Source organism: Pithys albifrons, chromosome 2 (genome assembly GCF_047495875.1).
Source record: "Pithys albifrons albifrons isolate INPA30051 chromosome 2, PitAlb_v1, whole genome shotgun sequence".
Lineage (NCBI taxonomy): Eukaryota > Metazoa > Chordata > Aves > Passeriformes > Thamnophilidae > Pithys > Pithys albifrons.
In genome coordinates, this window is record NC_092459.1 from 77,644,976 (window position 1) to 77,665,582 (window position 20,607).

Below are 20,607 nucleotides of genomic sequence, written 5' to 3' on the forward strand. Positions count from 1 at the left end.
AGTCCAATGATCGCAACATGGTGTTCTAAGCTGGCTACAATAGACTCCTGAACACAGGATTAAGTTTGCCCATACTGAGCTTTGCCATGGTGTAGGGAAACAAGCAGCAGGAGTAAATAAATTGACTAATTGTACAGTATATACTATACTGTGCCTCTGATCAAATTCTCACACTGGATTTCGTCTCCTTGATTTCTGTCTTGTAGTTTCCAGTTTTATATTTCTAACCACTTTAGATTGCTAACTAGCTTTACAATCATTAGAATTTTCTGCCAATTAACTGTCATTAGACTGCTGATCATTCCAAAGTGTTCATTAAATTGATAATTGAATAACTACTTCTGTCATTACATTCTTATCTTAATCTGATAAGTTTCCTTACAATTACAATATTTGTTTGTATAAACTCAGTATAATTGAAAGACTATGCAGACTTCGTTTAATGCTCATGAAAGCATTAAATTCATGATGTGAACATCATCATAGTATTATGCTGCAATAAACAAAGCCCAGATAAAAATAACCATCCTGTCACAAACCCCAAAGAGATGACATTAGAACTTCTGTTAGTCCCATAGCCTCTAACACTCATCTTTAATTGGATTTCTTTTGCAGCTCTTAGTTATAAAGCAGAGCTTGTTGGCTTTATGATTAATTTTCCCTATGAAGAGAGTCCTTTTTTGAAACTGGCTTCAAAAAATGTTATTTAAAAGCTAAACAAATTCAATTAAAATGCAATTTCAGCTATTAATTGTCCTGATATAGACATTCAGAAAATTATCCAGACCTGTTAAGTACAAATGAGATCTGAATTTTAAAAATTAAGTCTATGTAATTTTGAACATTTTAAAAAACGTTTAATATCTTTCAGGTTGGAATTCAGGTTTAGATAAATTGTTGGAACAAAGTTAATTGTTTTTGAACAAAGTTGTAGGGTTTTTTAGTGTTTGGGATTTTTTGTTTGTTTTTTTGAACTAGTACATAAGAATTAGTGCTATTCACTTTTTACATCATCCTGTGCAAATACTGTGTTAGCAGGAATCATGACCATGTCTAAAGCTGTAACTCTGCAAAATACTTCTCAATTTGGCCTTAAATTACCTGGTCACATTCTGTCTCTATGAGTAACTAGGTATTACTCTGAGAACATGTTCATAGCACCCTGCTTTCCAAGAAAATAAAACACAGGCTACACTACATTCTTCCAAGGTCATAATTGGGATTATAAACACACCAGGATCAGAGTGTGCATGAAAAAACACATCTACCACACAGAGGATATATATGTAATAATATGTTCATTGGAGAAAAGTTTATGAAGCAAATTGTCTTCTGGAAAGTAAGGTATCACAGAGTCATAGAATATGCTGAGTTGGAAGGGACCCACAAGGTTCACTTAGTCCAGCCCGTAGCCCTGCACAGGATATGGCTGAAAAGTTTCTGAATTCTTGAGTATTCTCAAAAATAATGAAGTTGGTATTCAGAAACAGTCATTACTCAAAAGCCTTACTGAAGATGAAAAGAATGTTTCTGTAGTTCCATGAAAGAAATGAAAAGTGAAATCTGCAGGAAATTCCACCCCTGTACAACTAGGGGGTATAGAACCAGGAGAATGGGAGAAGTGGATTTAAAAAGTTGTTTTGTGTTGGAATAGTAATTCTCACTTAGTTAGAGACTGGAGAGCTTGTGTGTTTTCCTTGGTTTGGGATCTAGCTTCTACTTTGCCAGTCTGAAAGAGCTTGTTTTGTAAGAAGAATGTGTAGAAGAATTTGTGGTAAAATGTTTCGTGCTTTTAACAGTGTGCTCACACAAACGAGCATAAGAATCCACATTGAAAAAGCTATATCCATGGGTTTGTGATTAGTCTACAGCCAGCAGTAACACTTGATTCAATCCTCTCTCTTGCTGTTTATTTCCCTTACCAGGACCTTCAGAGGGTTCTTCTTGGCCTTGTTTTGAGAATCAAGTACCCCATCTGATAGCCCAGTACTCTTTCCAGAGTGTACTACTTCTTGTGGTCCTTTTTTGTATTAACAATCCTGTCTTCAGCACCAGGTTCCTAACTCCTATGCCTATGCCCATCCTAGCCAAATTCTATATAATTTTTTTTCAAGAAAAACTTGTTTCCAGTGCAATTACGGTGCAATTGTATTGAACTTCCTAGAGAACAAAACTATTTATTATCAACCAGAAAGCTGTCTTTATTGAGAGTTAACTACTGCAAGACATATCTCTAAGCTCTCCATTTTCCTAAGGCTATGGCTGAGATGATGGCTGAGAACTACCATAACATATGGGCAAAGAAAAAGAAAATGGAGCTTGAAGCAAAAGGTAATATTAACTATAAGTATTTTCAGTATTTTAAGTTCACTATGATCAGCTTAGGTTATGCATTTGAGAAAACAGATAAACAAAAGAAGGAACAGCAAATTTAAATTGGCAAAGAAGAAACAACAAAGTATAGTGATGTTCTGTGCCTGAAAGTTTTTATAGTACCAAGTGTTACTGTTCTTTACGTAGTTTACCAATTCAAATATATCAAAGGAAGAGAACTCAAAAGTTCGATATGTCTCCAATATTTTATAGAGGGAATTTGTTCCTTTTTAAAAATATTGCTGTTATTAGTGACACGCTGTAGTATTTTTTCTGTGATGAATCTGGTTATTGCTCTTACAATTTCCTGAGGTTTGAGAGCAATTGTCTTGGGAATTTATTGTGTTCTGTTATATGATGGTGATTTTAGAAGCTGAAATCCTAAGAATGCTGCTTTTTATGCATATATTTCTATTTATAACAGCAGTCATCTTCAAAATTAAGTTTCTACATTCAGGAAAGTATCAATACATTAGATATTTGTAACCAATACCAACGCAGTTTATTCTCTTTACCTCTGCAAAGCATTCTTTTAATCAGCTTGGACAGTTGTGTGAACCACGTCTGAACAATATATTCTAATTTCCTGTCTTTAATTTATTACTTTAAAGTACAACTTTATCACTTTAATATCTTGCTAATCTCACTGAACCCTGCCAGAATGTTTAAAAGCAAGACTGTATATGTTTATATATTTGTTTATATAATGGGTTTTTTATTAAATCATGTGTTACTTATTTTCATTTCAACTGAAATAATTTCAGTTTCATTAAATGAAGTTGTAATTATAACACATGTTTGTAACAGTGCACTTTGTTTTTCTTAAAGAGATTTTGCAGTAGGTTCAGTGTATTCACCTGGCACTTGCAGCAAAGCAACTATGTTAGAACTATGCAGCCACGTCTGAAGTTTCCATCTAAATATTTAAGGGTTGTGTTAAGAAACAGACAAGTGTATTGTGATTTTAGACTAGATTTTACATGCAATGTAGTACTGTGACAGTGCTTTTGCACACTAGGACTTACCATGTCAACAGAAAACTCTTTACCTAATTTTTAATTCTTATGATGTTCCATAGTAGGAGGAGGCAACCATCCTCTTCTTGTTCCTTATGATACACTCACTGCCAAAGAAAAAGCCAAGGACAGAGAAAAAGCACAGGATATTCTGAAATTTCTGCAGATTAATGGATATGTTGTCTCCAGGTAATTCTTTGTTCAGTATTGGTGTCAGAAGGTTTCTAATAGTCCTCACTAGTGGGGGATGAGTGGGTGTGTGTTTGTTTATTTGTTTGTTTATTCTTTGTTTGATTTGTTTGGTTATTTTAATAAAAAGAAAGCTCTAGGGTAATTTTTAGGTTTCAGTGCGTGGGAATAAGGATGAGTGTATAGAACATTGTAAGAAAGAAATGGACTTAGTAGCAAAGTTTTGGAAGGCATAAGCAGAGTTCTTCAGAATCTCTGCATGTCTTCTGCCTCTCTTCTCAACACTGCAGCCTATTTTTTCTTTCTGGTGTGTTTCCATATAACCAACTGTTAGTAAACTTGGTCATTTTCTACAAGAGATGAAATTATTAAGTACTCATTACAGGTCAAGCACATACCCCATCTTTAAAGGAATTTCTAGGCAATTGCTTTGATAAGACAGTTTGATTTCTAAAATATACTACTCATTTCTTTCAACTGAGTTCATTTGCAGTCTTATTAAAATATTTTAAAAGCGATGTTTTTAATTTTTTTTTAGACAATCCATAGTGCAAATGTAATAATAATAATAATAAATACTCTGCAGAATAAAATGCATAATCATTTTGATTTTAATAGGACACACCTACTAAATGTAGCATGAATACAATTTTATTTAATTTGGAGGTTTCTCTGCCTCATCAGCATGGCTTAGGAAATGTGAATCTCTTCAATAGGCTGAAAGCATGTCTGAGACTTGATGACTTGAACATTAGTAAGTGAATTAAAAAGTCAGAGATCAATTTAAGTCATCATTATGAATTAGTTAGTCGAGCACATCTACTTGAAATCTGCCTGTTTCCATTCTTTTCTATCATATATGAAATTCAGCCTGTTTATAGAGTCCCATAGCTAATCTAATAATTTTGCTAAAATCTTTCAGGGTAACTGGAATAATTCACTTTACTTCCCTTCAATAGAGTAGGATGTAAAAAGAAGGATGTCAGTCAGCAAAGATTTCTTTTCTTATTCCCTGTCAAAATGATAAAAGACTCCTCAGCTCTATTCAAGATTACACATTCCTTTTCCACTAACCTTTTTTATTTCTGTTAAACAAAAGAGAGAGGTGGCTTTTGGTTTTTTTCAGAAGTAGAGGGCTCAGAGGAGGTGGTTACATAACCATTAACTTGGACACACCCATGAACTAGTAAATAGTTCCTGCTGCATATACATTTCCCTGTGCTGGTCAAATCCAGGCCATTCTGTGAAGTTGAACTCAATGTACTTGCTGCTTCTGTGCCATCCAGACTGCTAAACAAACACGGACCTGATTCATGTTTTAATTTGGTCTGCTTACCACTGTACTTTCTGCCACATATGGGTCAAACACACTTCTTTACAGTCTTTTATTTGACAGTGACCATTCAAGTTTGCTTCACCCTCATGCAGATTGGGTTTATTGAAGATAGAAACACTTGCCCACTGCTAAGCACATGACATTCAGGCACATGGCTTGTGACTCACAGTCCCACTCCAGCTGCTGGTGCTGAAGCCCTCACTGTCTTGCTGATACTGCTCCCTCAGATTAGCTGGATTTTTTTGGAATACAGCATTCCCGCCCCAGAGGTAGGCTGGCACTTAGTCCTTGCAGCACACACATACACATGGGATAGTGAGTGATACTGCAGTGTGGGATAGGTACGAAAGGGTTTAATAAGAATATAGGACAAACTCTAGTGATGAGGTACAGGACTCAGTCAGAAAACTGTATTGACAGGCCACAGGTCACATGTGGCCAGCCAGTAAAGCTCTTGTTGTCTCTCCTCCCCTCTGCTCTTGATACTTCCCTGCTTCACAGTCCATCATTAGTTTCTGTAGTTCCAGTGCTCTGCCTTAAATATTCCAAATCCCCATGTTCCCTTCTCTTAGGAGTTACAAAATACAGATGGCCCTTCTCCAAAGTTGTGTCTGAAGTTTCTTAATGGTCCCTTAATTAAAACCTGGAGACTTTCCTTTCCCAGTATTGTCTCCTTTATTGGCTTGTATCTTTATGTGTTCTTGTTTATGACTTCTCTTTTGTTACCCTCCTGAGGTGCTTGATCAGATAAGCTTAATGAAGCAGACATTATTGTAGCCTTACTGGTATCAATAGCTGACAAAGCTGTTTTAGTTACAGAATCTCTTTTTCTGAAACTAAACCCTACCATCATTAATGTTTTATTTTAAAGCATAGATGTGCACCACACAAGCAGTTATATTCAGTATATTTGCTTTTTAAACTTGCAACATAGTTGAATACTAGCGTACTTGGTGCCTCTGATGGGGGACCAAGTGGGTATGACTGGATCCCTTGCTCCTTAAGCATAAGTTGTGTGCCATCAATTAAGTCCTGATCCTATATAATCAAGACTGATGTCAGTGCCAACTTGTTGCTAGCAGACATTAGCCCATGTCATGGATTCACACTCTGGAGATTCATACTTGTTGAAAGATGTGTCCTTTTATCAGACTAGTAACTATAGTGGAACATGGTGAAAGATCAATTCTATCACTTTATTTTGGTATTCCTCTGATTTTTCACAAATGCTACATAGCTATTCAATGTTTTTCCATTGCAAACAGACTTTTGGGGAAAAATCATAATGATGGATATTGGATTTACTTCTAGTTTGATTGTTTAAATCAAAGTATTTTGGCAGCTTTAAAACCCCCTTACCCAAAAATCAATCCCTGGAGGGAAATATAAGATAGTAATGCCTTACAAGTAATGGAAAGAAATTAGAGTAATTGTGTATTAACTTGATTGACAAGTCACATTTTTCTGTAACATTGTAGTTGAGAAATCTTAGTCATCTCTTAAAAAATTGCTCAAAACCAAGGTATGTGTAAGAGTACTGTTTATGTGAAAGACAAAAAATTTCTTATATTAATAAGCACTTAATCATTATTAGAGAAAATGGCATCAGACTACATTGAGAGGTAAGACTGCTGTTAGTCCTTCTGCATGTGTGAAAATTTACCTGCTTCTTTTAACAGAGGACTTAAGGACCTGGAATTAGACACACCTTCCATTGAGAAACGCTTTGCCTACAGTTTCCTTCAGCAGCTTATAAGATACGTGGATGAAGCCCATCAGTACATTCTGGAGTTTGGTATAGTACCCCTTTCACATTTTTAAAAATAATTACTAAGATGTCTGATGTTATAAAAACAATAAGAATTTTTAAAAATTGCACATTCCTGGACTAGTTTTTCCTTTAATTTTCTGTAGTTGATGAAGATTGTGAATTTTGAAAAGTTATGTTAATTGCTATTCAGTCCAGTTTCCTATATTCATTCATCAGATTAAACTTTTTTGGCCCAAATTTACAATGACTTTTATCTTTGAAAAATAAAATTATATTGCCCCTTGCATTTATACACAATGTTATAATCTCTCATTGCACGTTAATAGTTACTATTCACATGTAACCCTTTTTCAGAGAGCAAATTAAACAGGTCAATTGTACCATTATGAAATTTTCTTTGGAGAAGAGAGTAGAGAAACATCTTCTACAAAGTCCCACAGTGGGAATGTTCTTTCACAAACACCCAGCACATGTTTTGTCAACAGTGCTATGAAGAATTAACTTCATCTGCTTTTGGTGAAGATAAAAAATTACAAAAGTTTCATGACCCAACTCAACTTCTTACATGAGCAGTAAAAACCAAAACACCTGGCCAACTGCAGCTTCTGTTGTGACTATGAGAGTTGTAATGACATGTAATATATACTCTGCCTCATGTGTTGTCATAGATGCTGTAATTGACAGTAACAGCAATATCAAGGAGATGAAATAAACCAATTCTCATCAAAAAGCCCATCTAGTTTCAGAGTGCAACTCACTGAATTAATGAATTATTATATGCCATGGCTACTTAAAGTATCAAAAGGCTGGTCTTGATAACTCATTGGGTTACTTCTGCTACTAATGCCTGATTACCATAACATCATCCTTCTTAATTATATAAATCTGTCACAAATGAAAAAAAGATAATAAATATTGAAGCACTAGAAACATTGGTGTAACAAATCCCATTTGAGTCCCTCAGTGGATTAACAAAAACAATAATTGAAGGGTAAATACTTTGAGAGCTGTATCAGACTTTATTTTTTAATTTTTAGGGTTTGATTTTTATGGTAAGGGGTGAATTGAAGCAATTTAAATTTCAGTTGGGTAGATCTAACCATTAATTTTGTTCTTTAGACAAAGTCCACAAATGAGGAGTAAAAATTCAATAATTTTGTTTCTCCTGGGAACAATTGGAGAAAGCTGTTTCATTAGAGTCTGAGTTCAGGCTTCCAAATTGTTACCTGTTACAAGAAAAGACCAAAACAGGACCAGATCTTTATCTCACAAAAGTATCCATATCTCTTTGAGCTATGAGATGTCTAAAGTTTTAGGAAGATTTGGAAAATTATTCTTTGCACATTTTTTCTTACTGTTACTTTTCCTCTCATGAGATAGTTATAAAATGCCATTTTAACTAGTGTGCATACTATTTGAATTTTGTTAAATCTACATCTAAAGATGACCAGTATTATTTGCTTGTAGTGTACACTTTCTAAGAAAAATGCAGAATAGGCTGTAACTAGGATATATGCCAAGGAGTTTAATTTTCTTCTCTCTGCAGATGGTGGCAGCAGAGGCAAAGGAGAGCAGTTCCCATATGAACAAGAAATTAAGTTCTTTGCCAAAGTATAGTATATCTTTACTTATTCTTTGTCAATGCAGCGAGTAATTGATGTGAGAAAATATTTTTTAGTGACTATTATTGTTAGAGTTGCATTTTTCTGTGTTAAATTTATTATTAACAAAAAAAATGTAGTAATAAAAATAACTTGAAAACAATGTAGGATAAAATATAGATGTGGAAATATCACAGGATTATATTTTTGTTCTTGTTACTTCCTTGCTTTATGATATGCAGCTACTCATATGATGTTATCCATAAGCTCCCTACATTTTTTAATGGATTTTTCTCTTTTACAATATTCAGGTGGGTCAATACAAGCAATAGTTATTGGAATTAATACAGCTATGTGTCTGTTACTGTCACATTAGTTATTTCTTTCCTCATTTTAAAAACATACTGTTGTCTCCTGCATGGAGTCACATAATGACTGAGGATGGGCCCTTTGCTCAGCAGTGTCACCTAGAGCAGCCTGCATAGAATCATGTCCAGACAACTTTGAGTATCTCCAAGGGCAGAGACTCTACAATCAATCCGGACAAGCTGCGCAAGTGCTCAGTCACCCTGACAGTGAAAAAGTGTTTCCTGATGGTCAGAGATAATGGTTAGAGAGCACCTACCATGTTTCAGTTTGACTCTGGTCCTTTCACAACTGAAAAGAGCCTGGCTCCATCTTCTTTGCACACCACTTCTGATATTTATACACATTGCTGAGATCCTCTCTGAGCCTTCTATTCTTCAGGCTAAAGAGTGCCAGCTTCTTCAATTTCATCATGTGATGATGAGAGTACCTTAATCATCTTTATGGCCCCTCACTAGACTCTCTCTCCAGTATGTTAGTGTTTCTGTTGCACTGGGGAGCCCAGGACCACTTTCATCAGTGCTGAGCAGAGAGGAAGAAGCTTCTCCCTGGACCTGCTAACAGTGCTCTGTCTAATGCAGCCCAGGATACTGTTGGCTGCCTATGCAGTAAGGTTCCATTATTGGCTGATGGTCCATTTACTGTCCACTGAGGACACCCTGATCCTTCCCTGCAAAGCTCTTTTTCAGCTGATCAGCCCTCAGCATGTGCTGATACCTAGATTTATTCTCTTCAGGTGCAGGACTTTGAACTTCCCCTGCCCCTTGACAGTCATGAGAATTGTCTCAGGCCAGTTCTCCTTTTGTGTCAAGATTTTACACATTATGCATCAAGAAAATCTGCTTATGTACTTCACATTTTCTGACACTGATATCCTTGCAGTAAAATCATAATTTCAATATTGTAGAGTACTTCCATGTGGTATTATTTGCCAAGTTCACTGATGCAGAAGCTAGCATTCTATTTTTTTGTGAACAATACTCCAAAAAGGAAGCAAATTCAGGTTTTCTTATTGGCATTTTATTTTGGATCTCTTCCTGGCTGACACCTACAGTAGGCACTGAATAATAATCACTACAGGAGGTAAACTGAAAAACTTCTGTGGACAAGCTCTTGATGAGTGAGATGGTTGTGGGAGTTTTATTTGACAGCATCTGGAATTAAGTGCGATTAGTGTGCTCACTTTTGTAGGTAAATTTTTCTTTAACTGCATGAAAAGGAACAAATAGCAATAGTTGGGTTTGGTTGTATTGTATGGGAAAAATGCAAAATTGTGAGATAAAATTAAATGATACTTTCTGCTTTGTATCTTCCTAAATAAACACATGGATCAAGTCTGAGAGACAATATAAAACTTTTTTCTGCTGTCTTTCTAAATGGCATATTAGGTGCCTTGAATACTAAATAAATTCAAAGAGGAATAGACATTAAAGAAAAAAAGCACATAGAAAACCAGAAACCCTATTTTTTAAAACAGAAAACCTATTTGAAATCTGCTGTCTTTAGTTGTGACTTACAAAGAGTAATACAGAACATAGTTAAGAAAGTCCTGAGATAACCACTTCTTTCTGATGTAATTTCAGGTTGTGCTCCCTTTGATTGATCAGTATTTTAAAAATCATCGCCTGTATTTCTTATCTTCAGCAAGTAGGCCTCTCAGCAGTGGAGGCCATGCCTCTAATAAGGAGAAAGAAATGGTGACAAGGTAAAGCTTAAAATAATGTTCATGTCTATGAGTATATATGTCTGTCTTTAAACAGCAGCAGTTGGTTGTGGGAAAGTGAGGGGTGGGAGGCAGAGAAATATTTTTATGAACATAAAAATTAAGCTTTTTTCACTTTGTTAGGAAAATTCATGGTGTAAAATGGAGAGTAGTGCAGAGTTATTATTATATGCTGTTTAAAAGGCATGGCGATGATTTTTGCATGCAGGAAACTTAAATTTAGCATTGCGTCCCACAATAGAGCACTGTGTAAGTCTGTGGCACAAGCTATACAATTGTGTATCGGTTTTCACTGTTGGAAATAGGTATATACTGAAATTATTATTACTGTAAAATTTAGTAGTAGATTTAGAAACTAAACTTATTTATAGCTGTTTTAGTAAATATCATTGCTGTGCACCGTAAGAAGTAAAAATGAGGGAGTTGCATTTTTTCCACTTCTTCATTTTCTAAATAGTTGTAACAGAAATAGCATCACAGAAATATCCACTTGATCCCTTCCCTGAAGTAACCCTTTTTTTTAGACTGTCCCTCTAAGATATATTTTCACTTAATTTCAGTTCTGATGGAATTGAAACCCACATTTCCCATTTAGTAGGGTGGATTGCAAGCTTCACAGAGGACCTGTTGAATATCTATGATGTATCCATGTATCATGGTTGCCTTTTTGGCTGTTATTGGGCATGAAAAATGCAATACTGAATTGCTGTATTTTGGGGCTGATAGATGTGCTTGTACAAACATCCAGGGTTTACAAGATTGAGTGAACACTCAGGAAAGTTTCTAGCAGCAATACTTAAGCATAAGTAAGTAATGACTGTATTGACCCTGCATCATTTTATGGTCTAATTTGATCTGGCAGCTTATCTGAATGGTATTCTTCAAAGAACCTAAACACTGTATTGAAATGCATGCATATAAATAATTTTTCACCCTTATGAGCTGCTGTTTTTCTGTTTGTAATGTCCTGGATAATGGTATTTTTGCAGTTATCATGCCAATAAACCCTACACTTCTCGAATGTCGAACATATCATCATACTTGCTGCATAGAGATTTCATGATTTCTGCACATATGTCCTATAGCTCAGTAAGATTCCAGACTATATAGCCCTGCAAAAAGATCAGAGCTGCTGCCATACTTGATTGGGTTACCTGCCATCCAGATGGATTGGCCAAAGGGAAGAAAACATATAAGGAAACCTTGGATGAATAATAGATATAACTAGTCCTGATGAGCAGTTTATTACTGAATTATCAAGATGCAAAGATTATAGAAACCACACTGAATGATCCATTTCTTGAAGGGTTGTTGTGAGACATTGTAATAGATTCCCAACGTTTTGTTTTTTTTTTCCCCCTGCAATATAAAAGGGAGCTTACCAAAGTAGAATTTTGGGTTTTCTGTTGTTTTCTCTTTAGATTTGTTTGAGTTCAGCTCCTACACAGGATTTGCTTCATGCTAAGGGCAGTTCCTGGCTGCTTTCTTTCTCTAGTGAAGATAAGCTTGCATTCATTAAGCTATGGAAGAGTATAATTTTGGGTATTGATAATGCTGTGACAGTGTTAACATATACAAAAAACATACTGTGTTCAGCAAATACAGTAAATCTGCATCTGTTTTTCTGTCAAGTATAGGTCAGGCTTCTTCCTGAAATGTGGTGGCATTATATTCCATCTTACTTGTAAACACCCTCTTCAGGACTGGGCTTTTTGCATTTCTTATCTAGTAGACCATCTCACAAGTTCTTGTACTACTGCAGTTGTATAAAATTGGTTCTGGACCTCAGTCTAAGTAATGCTCATTTAGACTTTATTTATTTAACCTAAACTAATTACACTGGAGCTAATATGTTCAGTCTCACTTGGTGAAAGCATAGCATCTATTGAACTGTACAGTCAGTTGAGTAACATTTGTATGTCAGAACATAAACTAGATGGTGAGCTATTTGTGTCCTTGGTAGAATGGACACAATATCTGTATGATGCTACCGTGCTTCTGTACAGCTTTTTGTCTTGGACTTGGTGAACCAGGAGCCTCATAAGGGAATATATAGTATATGTCTTTGTCATGGAATAAAAACTGAACAGGGATCTTTGAACATGCACCAAACAGACTCAGTTCTAAAACAGAGAAGTTGCTGTTGCTATAGTGGATCACTGTTTACCAGCTAATTAGCTGAATTCAATAGCGCATTAACCTGCCTGTTGTGATTCTGAACATAAATGTTTCCATTTGATGCCATGCTCTTTTCTGTTAATGGAACATGTTCAGATCTCATCCATAAGCTGTACAAACATGCTTCTTGGATATTTTGCTTATAATTGATGCCTAAGAGGTCTCTCATGGCATCATAATTCAGAGGCTAATAAATAGCCAGTGTGCCTAATAATTAAGTAGCTTAATAAAATGGCATGATAAATCTTCATGTCATTTATAGTAGATTGAAGAGGTTTGCAGCATAAAATAATATCAAAGATGAATGTTGTTCTTGATGAAAATTATCACACCAAACAAAATCATGAAGATTGAACTAGTCCCTCCTAAATCTGGAGGCTGGGTCAGTTTAGGTAGGGCAATTTGCTCCTGCTTCTATAAATTAACAGAAAACTTCATTTTTCATTATTCTTCATGGAGCATTGCTCATCAGCACAGAAATAGTTCAAACATGCGAAATGAAATCATTGTTCATATACATTTTAGTGTTTTAAACCATGTAAGAGGCTACTTCTCATGTAAAATATTTAAAAAGAAACATATTTGAAAAGAAATTTTCACTGTGTTCAAGTTTACAAGATCCTATTTGAAGTAGTTAAACACTTGCCATCACACACTTAATTAATCTGATTCTCTTACCTTTTGTTTTGAAATTGTCAGTGGTATCCTGAATAGCACAATGACTGCATTTTACTTCTTAAAGCTTTGATGGATATTTCCTTATGGGTTATTGTATAGGACGCTTTTATATTAATTAGCTCTGCTTTTAATTTTTTGTTTGTTTCTTTAATTAAAATATGTGCTTATTTAACCATGTTTGTTAAGGATATGCACTTAAAATCTCTTTCTTTAGTACTCTGTCTCACATTCTGCTCAGACAATTGATTCTTTCTGCGTGACATCATGTTGCTTTTCCTGCTCATATATCAGCTGTTATTTTTTCTTTCTTCTTCCCCCCTCCCTCCCTTATTTTTTTTCTTTTCTCTTTTATTTTTCTTTTGTCTTCAGCCTGTTCTGCAAACTTGGAGTTCTTGTCAGGCATAGGATTTCGCTGTTTGGTAAGGAGACCCTTGACAACTACTAGCATGGCCATCACTTTATTTTCTTTGCCATTTTTACATTGTGTTATGTGCTGCTTTGTTGCATGCTGCATGGCAAAAACGCATGGTCTACACAGACCACTAATCATAGACTGGTAGATCACAGAATTTATTAGATGGAATAAAAAGCTTTTGTAGTTGTCAGTTGGGGGGGGGGGTTGCTTAATTTTTCATGTCTTAACTAGGATCTGGATTTCATTTTCCTGCCAAAGAATTTTGCTGAGTAAATTGTAATTACTAATCTGTTATTTTATTCTAAATAATTTGAGATAAAACATCACAGAACTTCACATTTGTATTGAAAAGTCATTAAGGAAAATTTGAAGTAGGCTGAAATGCTTAGTTATGCTCTGTGGAATTATTGAATATTCCCAGATCTGCTTGACTCCACATACGCATGTGTACTATCCTTATATTATTTAGCAGGAGCTCTGTGTTTGTCTTATGCCATGTGAAAATCACTTAATGCAAGTTAATTTGAAGTCTGTATCAAGAGTATACATTATGTTCAATGTGTGGCACATTCACTTTGCAATTTTTTATTATGCCATGATAATAGGATAGTTGAAATAATAAATCCTATGCATATATAGCTTCCATGATGGATACAGTGCAAACTTCAGCATCCATGAACGTACATAAATGGGTAATTTCTAGTGAATTAGAATTTGATTAAGATAGAATGCATCTAACTCAATTCCTGCATATTTCATTCAGTTTGAATGGAAGGAACTCACTTGTTGGAGCAGTATGGTGTTTAAAAAGCTTACAGACTGTTATGAAAAACATTTAATTGAGAAGAAAGATCAGAAGTTATTTTGGGATATCACTTTTAAATATTTTGAGATGAGCTGAGTGATTTTCCCTGTAAAATCAAAAGTTCATAGGAGGAATGGAGTTATTTCTGCAGCTGAGTGGCACTGTTGCAGCTTTTTCTGAAAGGTGGAATATGTCACAAACGTACACATAGGCTCTGATTTATAGCCTAGGTTGTTTCCTCACAGAATGAACCAGTTCAGGTATACTATTAAAATTTTGCAAATCTTTTCTGTTATTGTGTGCATTTGGTTTTCAGACTCCCCCCTCCCCCCCAAGATGAGTCACAGTTGAAATCAAAAATCTAAGTCAACGTAACTTCAGTGCTAATGAAAAGATCTTTTCCATTGCACATCTCAGCTTGCTTATTTCCAATTGTTTGGCTAGGTTCAAGTGGTAGGAGATAAGTCAGATAGGATCAGATGACTAATCACTGTGGGTACAATTTGTTTTTTAACTTTTTCCTAGGCTGCAGTAACTAATAGAATACAAAATCTTTATGCCAACACAGTGGTTTTTCCATGAATTATGACAAGGTCACCATAAGATTAAGGAGCATTGTTGAATTGTTTACTGTGGACCTATTAACACAAGTCAAAGTCACCTTATAGTTTGCCTTACCTTGACAGTAAATTGCATCATGTTAGAAAACCTGATCAAGAGAGTTGCTCTTACTCCAGCAAGAACAAGCACTGTGTTCAAGAGGGGAAAATGCTTATAAGAATGCCTCTGAGTACAGCTGAGGTCTAAAAAGTTATTTGTGCATTTTGGAGGCATCTTCAATGAGCAAGAGTTTTACCTTTTACGGATAGTGGGGAGTTCGCTATAACAAATAGCAAAATGTTACAGAGTTTTGCTATTTGGTGTTTTATATTATTGTGAATTTTAATGGTACTTCTGAATATACAGCTACATATATGAAAATCATTAGTGAAGGTCATGTATCTTAAGCTGTATATAAAAGTCTTAAATTGGGAAATTGAGCATGCAAGTCTTCCAGAGGGAACTTAAATTGTTAATCCCATTTGGTATCTAAGAGTGTAATTTAGATTATGGAATTGCAATTCAACATGGAAACATTATTTCTTTACACTGTGAAAGTAGGTTTTGAACTGAATAAGTTACTGCTTGAGAGCTGTAGCTGTGCATCAGGAAGATTGTATTTACCTATATTCATTATTATTACTGGGCTGAAGTAGAAATATTTTAGTGAATAATTTTGGTGAATTGAGCATTTAAATTCTATTTTCTCATTTTCAAATTTATATAAGTAGTTTGATTCAATTTTTATATTGTTATAATCTCTAGTAAGGAATACAGTTTTGGAGCAGGTTGCTGAGAATTTGTGGCTGCCCCATCCCTGGTAGTGTTCAAGACCATGTTGGATGGGGCTTTGAGCAGCCTGGTCTAGTGGAAGGTCTCGCTGCCCATGACAGGGTGGTTGGAACTGGGCAATCTTTTAGGTCCTTTCCAATCCAAACCATTCTATGATTGTATGACAGTCTAGTCCACAGTCCAAGTCCAATTTGCTTTGAGCACTTCCCTCCATACTTGCTGTCATTAGCACAGTCCTGTGCTCTCTTCATCAGCCCTAGTATTCGAATCACCAGAGCAGCAAAATAATAAGGGGAAAAAAATGGAATTGACAAAAAAACCCTACATTTTTTGGGCTGCTGTTTTTAGTAGTATTCTTTTAGGTCACCTCAGCTTTCTTACCTGCTTGCTGTATTGTTGCATGATCACAAACGCCAGTGAAAAAAGGGTGGGGCCTGGGTAGGGGCAGCTGTGGAAGTTTAATCTGCTGTGGATGAACACCAAAACAATATCTCCTAATTTTGGATGGCATTGAACAGTGTTCTCAATGCTGCAACAAACATTCCTTGCAAATTGTCTCTTTAAATCTCTATTTCACTAAACAGTTACTAATTTCAGATGTATGTTTCCTTATATTTTTAAGTGACATAACCACTAGTAAGTATAGTGCACTGTATCACTGTGTGCAGATTGTAGTATTTTCAGAAATATGCCTTAAACCTTCAATTTGTTTCTATTTTTTTATTAATTAAGAAAATTTAAAAATAAAGAGATCTAACAAAAGACAGTTCTATTTTTGCAGAATTTAATTTAAAAAAAGGTAATTGTAGTTCAGATTTTTGTAGCCTACATCTGTCCTGCTTTTAAAAAGTGAACTTAGAGGAAAGAGACTTCTACAGGGCAACATTTGGGGATTTACATATGCATACAAGATGTGTGTGTAAGTCCTTTTTTTACATACATAAGTGTGAAAAAATAATTTATTATGGACTATGTGTGTTATGTCAGAGACTGTTAGTCATGTGGACCACACCTACTCAAGCTATAAATGTCTGCAGCCTATGGGTAACATCAGAGATCTAACTTTGTTTATGAGAAGAAATGTTCTCTTCCTGAAATAGCAACTTTTGAAAGTTAACAGCTTTTATGTTACTGAGAGGGGAAAGATAAATGTCCAGATAAACTTGAAACAATTGAAGCAAAATTTATAGAAATCAAATGAAAACCAGACAATACACTGCAGCTCTAATTAACCGCACATTTGAGTGCTTCCATCTTGACTGCATCAGCTATTTGGTGAGAGATGCTTTATTGCCTCTAGTTACTGCATTTTGTGAACAAAGCTAGGACAAAAATTTGCATGGTTTTTAACTTGAATATTAAAAATATGCAGAATTCCCAATGCTCTTCTGCTATGTCATTTGTTCTTTCCTTAAATCCAGAGATACAGTTAGTAGAGGTTTGATATGCTACATGTTATGCTCAGTTTAATTGGTGGATAATTTTCCTCCCTCTTTAGGAAACGATGCCACATCAATAGTCAACTGTCTTCACATACTGGGCCAGACCTTGGATGCGAGGTAATACCGATTATATTTTCTAAAGTGCAAAGAAAATCACTTAATAATATAATGTGTAGTCAGATTTGTGCTACCTTTCTAAGGATACCAAGTTTCAACACTCAAGAAGTTAAAGAGCTGAAGAGAATTCCCATTGCAAAGTAGGCTAATTTCTAGGGTTTGACAGGACATTGTCGGTTACACTTTCAACTACATTATTGATCAACGGTGTCCAGAAATTGCTGCCTGTTAGTTCATCTGATTTTAATCTGAAAACTGCAAAAAAGTTAGAAATATTTTATTATTTTGCTTACACTGTTTAATCAAAAAAATGCAGGAGTTAAATGCACATGAAGTGCGGTAAATCTGTCTCATAGAGTGTCTTCTTTGCATGTCTATCAAGGAACGTGAGAAACCCTTCCGGACTAGGAAGTGGGGGCCTCTCCCCAAAAACCACCACAACCCTTGAAATTAAGAGACTTGAATCAGAAAATGCAGAGAAAAATTATAACAGTTGTTTACTACAAATATATATATGTATAACAAAAATAATAAAAAAACCCAGAACAGAACAAACAGCAACACTGTAACCAAAACTCTCAAATGAATTAAGTCCTATCGCTGCCCCTTCAGTGCCGTTATATTCACAGACAGTGGGAGGCGATGCTGTGCCTTGGGAGGCAGCAGCTGTGATGACCCACAAGCTCCAGCAAGGCAAAGATGGAGGGCAAGGAGAGGTGTGGGTTCTGAAAGCTCAGGTGGGAACGATGGCCACAGGGGCTGAAACCTTTCCTGTGGGCAATGCAAAGCCCCTCCCCTGTCCTTTGTCCAAAAGCTTTGGAGGGGGGTACCAACTTCTCTACAGATGGCATTGGGACCTCAAGGACTCTGTAGCAAATCCAGACAGCAGTGACTGTTCTCTCAGAATGGCATACAGAGCTGGGGGCCGATCCAGGGGAAACCCCTCCAAGTGCTTCCACCAGCCCAGCAAACAGTGGCTGGCACACCAAGCAGCTGGAGGAGACAAGTGCGGCAAAACCCCCAGAAACCTCTCTCCACTGACACCTCCCCGAACCTCTGCCCAACCATCAGGCTGGAATGCAAAGCTATCAGCCATCCCTTTGTTTAGACTTTAGACAGTTAGCTGACTCTGGGAGCAAGGAGTGGGGCGCTGGGCTTCCACAAGCCATCCAGTTCTGGCTTCCAACTCCCAAACCACAGTGTTGAAAAGGGACAGAAAAACAAATTCCATGAAAGATTTTGAAACTCTTAACATTTGCAAAATTAATTCAGGTTCTAATTTGAAAACAAAAAAAAAACCTTTATGGAGAATTCAGTGTTACTTTTAAGTTAATTTGAGCTGCTTGTGAGGTTTATGGATGAGAAAACCTTGGTATACTGGAGGGTAATGTGTTGCTTTTCATTTCCTGTACAGTCACCCATCTGTGCTGATATTTGATTTTTAGATCTTTGCAGTTGTGAAACAAAATACGATAGTATAAACTACTATCTCCATGGAAATTTGAGGTAGTTTTCTTTCACTTTGCATTTAGTTTCAAAAAATTGACTGGATTCCATGCAGATAGCTCTTTTTCTAAGTATACTTGCCATGGCTTAAATTGACAAGCTTTACCTCACATTTGCTATGGGGTAGTGATGATCATGATCATTAATATGGCTCAGATATTGCATGGTAATCCTTTAGGTCACAATATCTGGGTTTTGGTTTTGTTGTTGTTGTTTGTTTGTTTGTCTTAAATTGTTTATGCTCTATGCAATTGTACAGATGGAATACAGATACAGGTGGAGGTCACTAATTTTGTTCTTGGTAGAGTTGTCAAAATAGCTCCAGATGGGAATTAAGGAATTCATGGAGGTAACATGAAATTTTGAAGGTATTGTTGAAACTGTATTCACTCTTTAAAATAAACAAAGAGAAAAACTGTACTGGTACTAATTTTACAAAAGAGTATCACCTGGATTTATTTCACGCATGCCTAAATGAATACTTTCCTTATACAAAGAATCTCTGTAATTGAGGTAGTTAAAACAAATAAGGTAATAATGCTGCTGCATTATAGCTTTACACAACTGTAATTTATTTATTGATTTTATTTCAAATGGATGTGGTTGTTTTTACTCATTCCTTTTTGATGCCCTTATTCTGGAGACAGAAATATGACCTGGCATGGTCTTTCTGTGTTCTAGCTTGTGATAGTTCTTCTCTTTCTAGAGTCAGAAGTTGCAGACTTACTAATTTTTCCTTTTGTTAGGTGTTTTTTTCTCTCTGAAGGCAAATGAATCAATTTAGAAATTTTAAAGAACTTTATTTTCTGAACAGGAAAACAGATGAAATATCCTTGTGTTCTGCAGTATACCTATGAAACTTGTTTTCAGTAAATTGTTCTCTTTGAGAGGATTTCGCAATATTAAAACATGAAAGATTTTTCCTCAGATTTCTATTATGTGTCTCATGTAATCCAAGACTAAGCTTCATTCCATGCTTGTCTAATAGAATATTCTTTTTTCATTCTTTTTGCATGCTATAAACAGGACTGTGATGAAAACTGGTCTGGAATCTGTTAGGATGGCATTGAGAGCATTTTTGGACAATGCTGCTGAGGATCTGGAGAAAACATTGGAAAATCTTAAGCAAGGCCAGTTTACACACAGCAGAAATCAGCCAAAAGGAGTTACCCAAATCATTAATTATACGACAGTTGCTCTTCTGCCAGTGCTATCTTCATTATTTGAGCATATTGGACAGCATCAGTTTGGGGAAGATTTGATATGTATGTATCATATTATCATGTATGTACGTAGGAGGGCCATGCCACTAAAATATCTGTAGTGTCATGTAGGAAGCATTACTAGACTCTCATTTCTATTACAGAAGGAGAAATCCTATGTCATTTTGACAAAAATTGTCATAAATTTAATCAAAACCAATCTGCACATTTTAGTGGATTTTGTGTAAATTATTGAAGCAGATGTGGCTGTGATGAGAAAGTCAGAAGGACTAATTTTGTTTATAACTTTACCATAGATTAACTGTGACTTTCTTCTTCTGTGAGAAGTCACTTTGAGTTAGTTAATTTGCCTTTTCCCTGTCTATAAATTAGGTATACAACAAGAATGGTGTTATGCCATCATACATGTACCTTGACACAGTTTCATTTAGCAGGGAATCTGGGTGGGATGCATCTTAAATTCTAAGGAAAAGGAA

The 20,607-nt window shown here is 35.7% G+C and overlaps 1 protein-coding gene across 1 annotated transcript in view; it reads left to right on the forward strand.

The window, feature by feature from the left end:
• RYR2 (ryanodine receptor 2) overlaps positions 1-20,607 on the forward strand; it is a 371,658-nt gene that overhangs the window by 266,274 nt on the left and 84,777 nt on the right. Inside the window, exons 58-65 of the mRNA XM_071581075.1 lie at positions 2,256-2,331; positions 3,452-3,578; positions 6,594-6,709; positions 8,232-8,296; positions 10,236-10,357; positions 13,601-13,650; positions 17,342-17,402; positions 19,935-20,173. Coding sequence (XP_071437176.1) covers positions 2,256-2,331; positions 3,452-3,578; positions 6,594-6,709; positions 8,232-8,296; positions 10,236-10,357; positions 13,601-13,650; positions 17,342-17,402; positions 19,935-20,173 — 856 coding nt within the window. The remainder of the gene's footprint in view (positions 1-2,255; positions 2,332-3,451; positions 3,579-6,593; positions 6,710-8,231; positions 8,297-10,235; positions 10,358-13,600; positions 13,651-17,341; positions 17,403-19,934; positions 20,174-20,607) is intronic.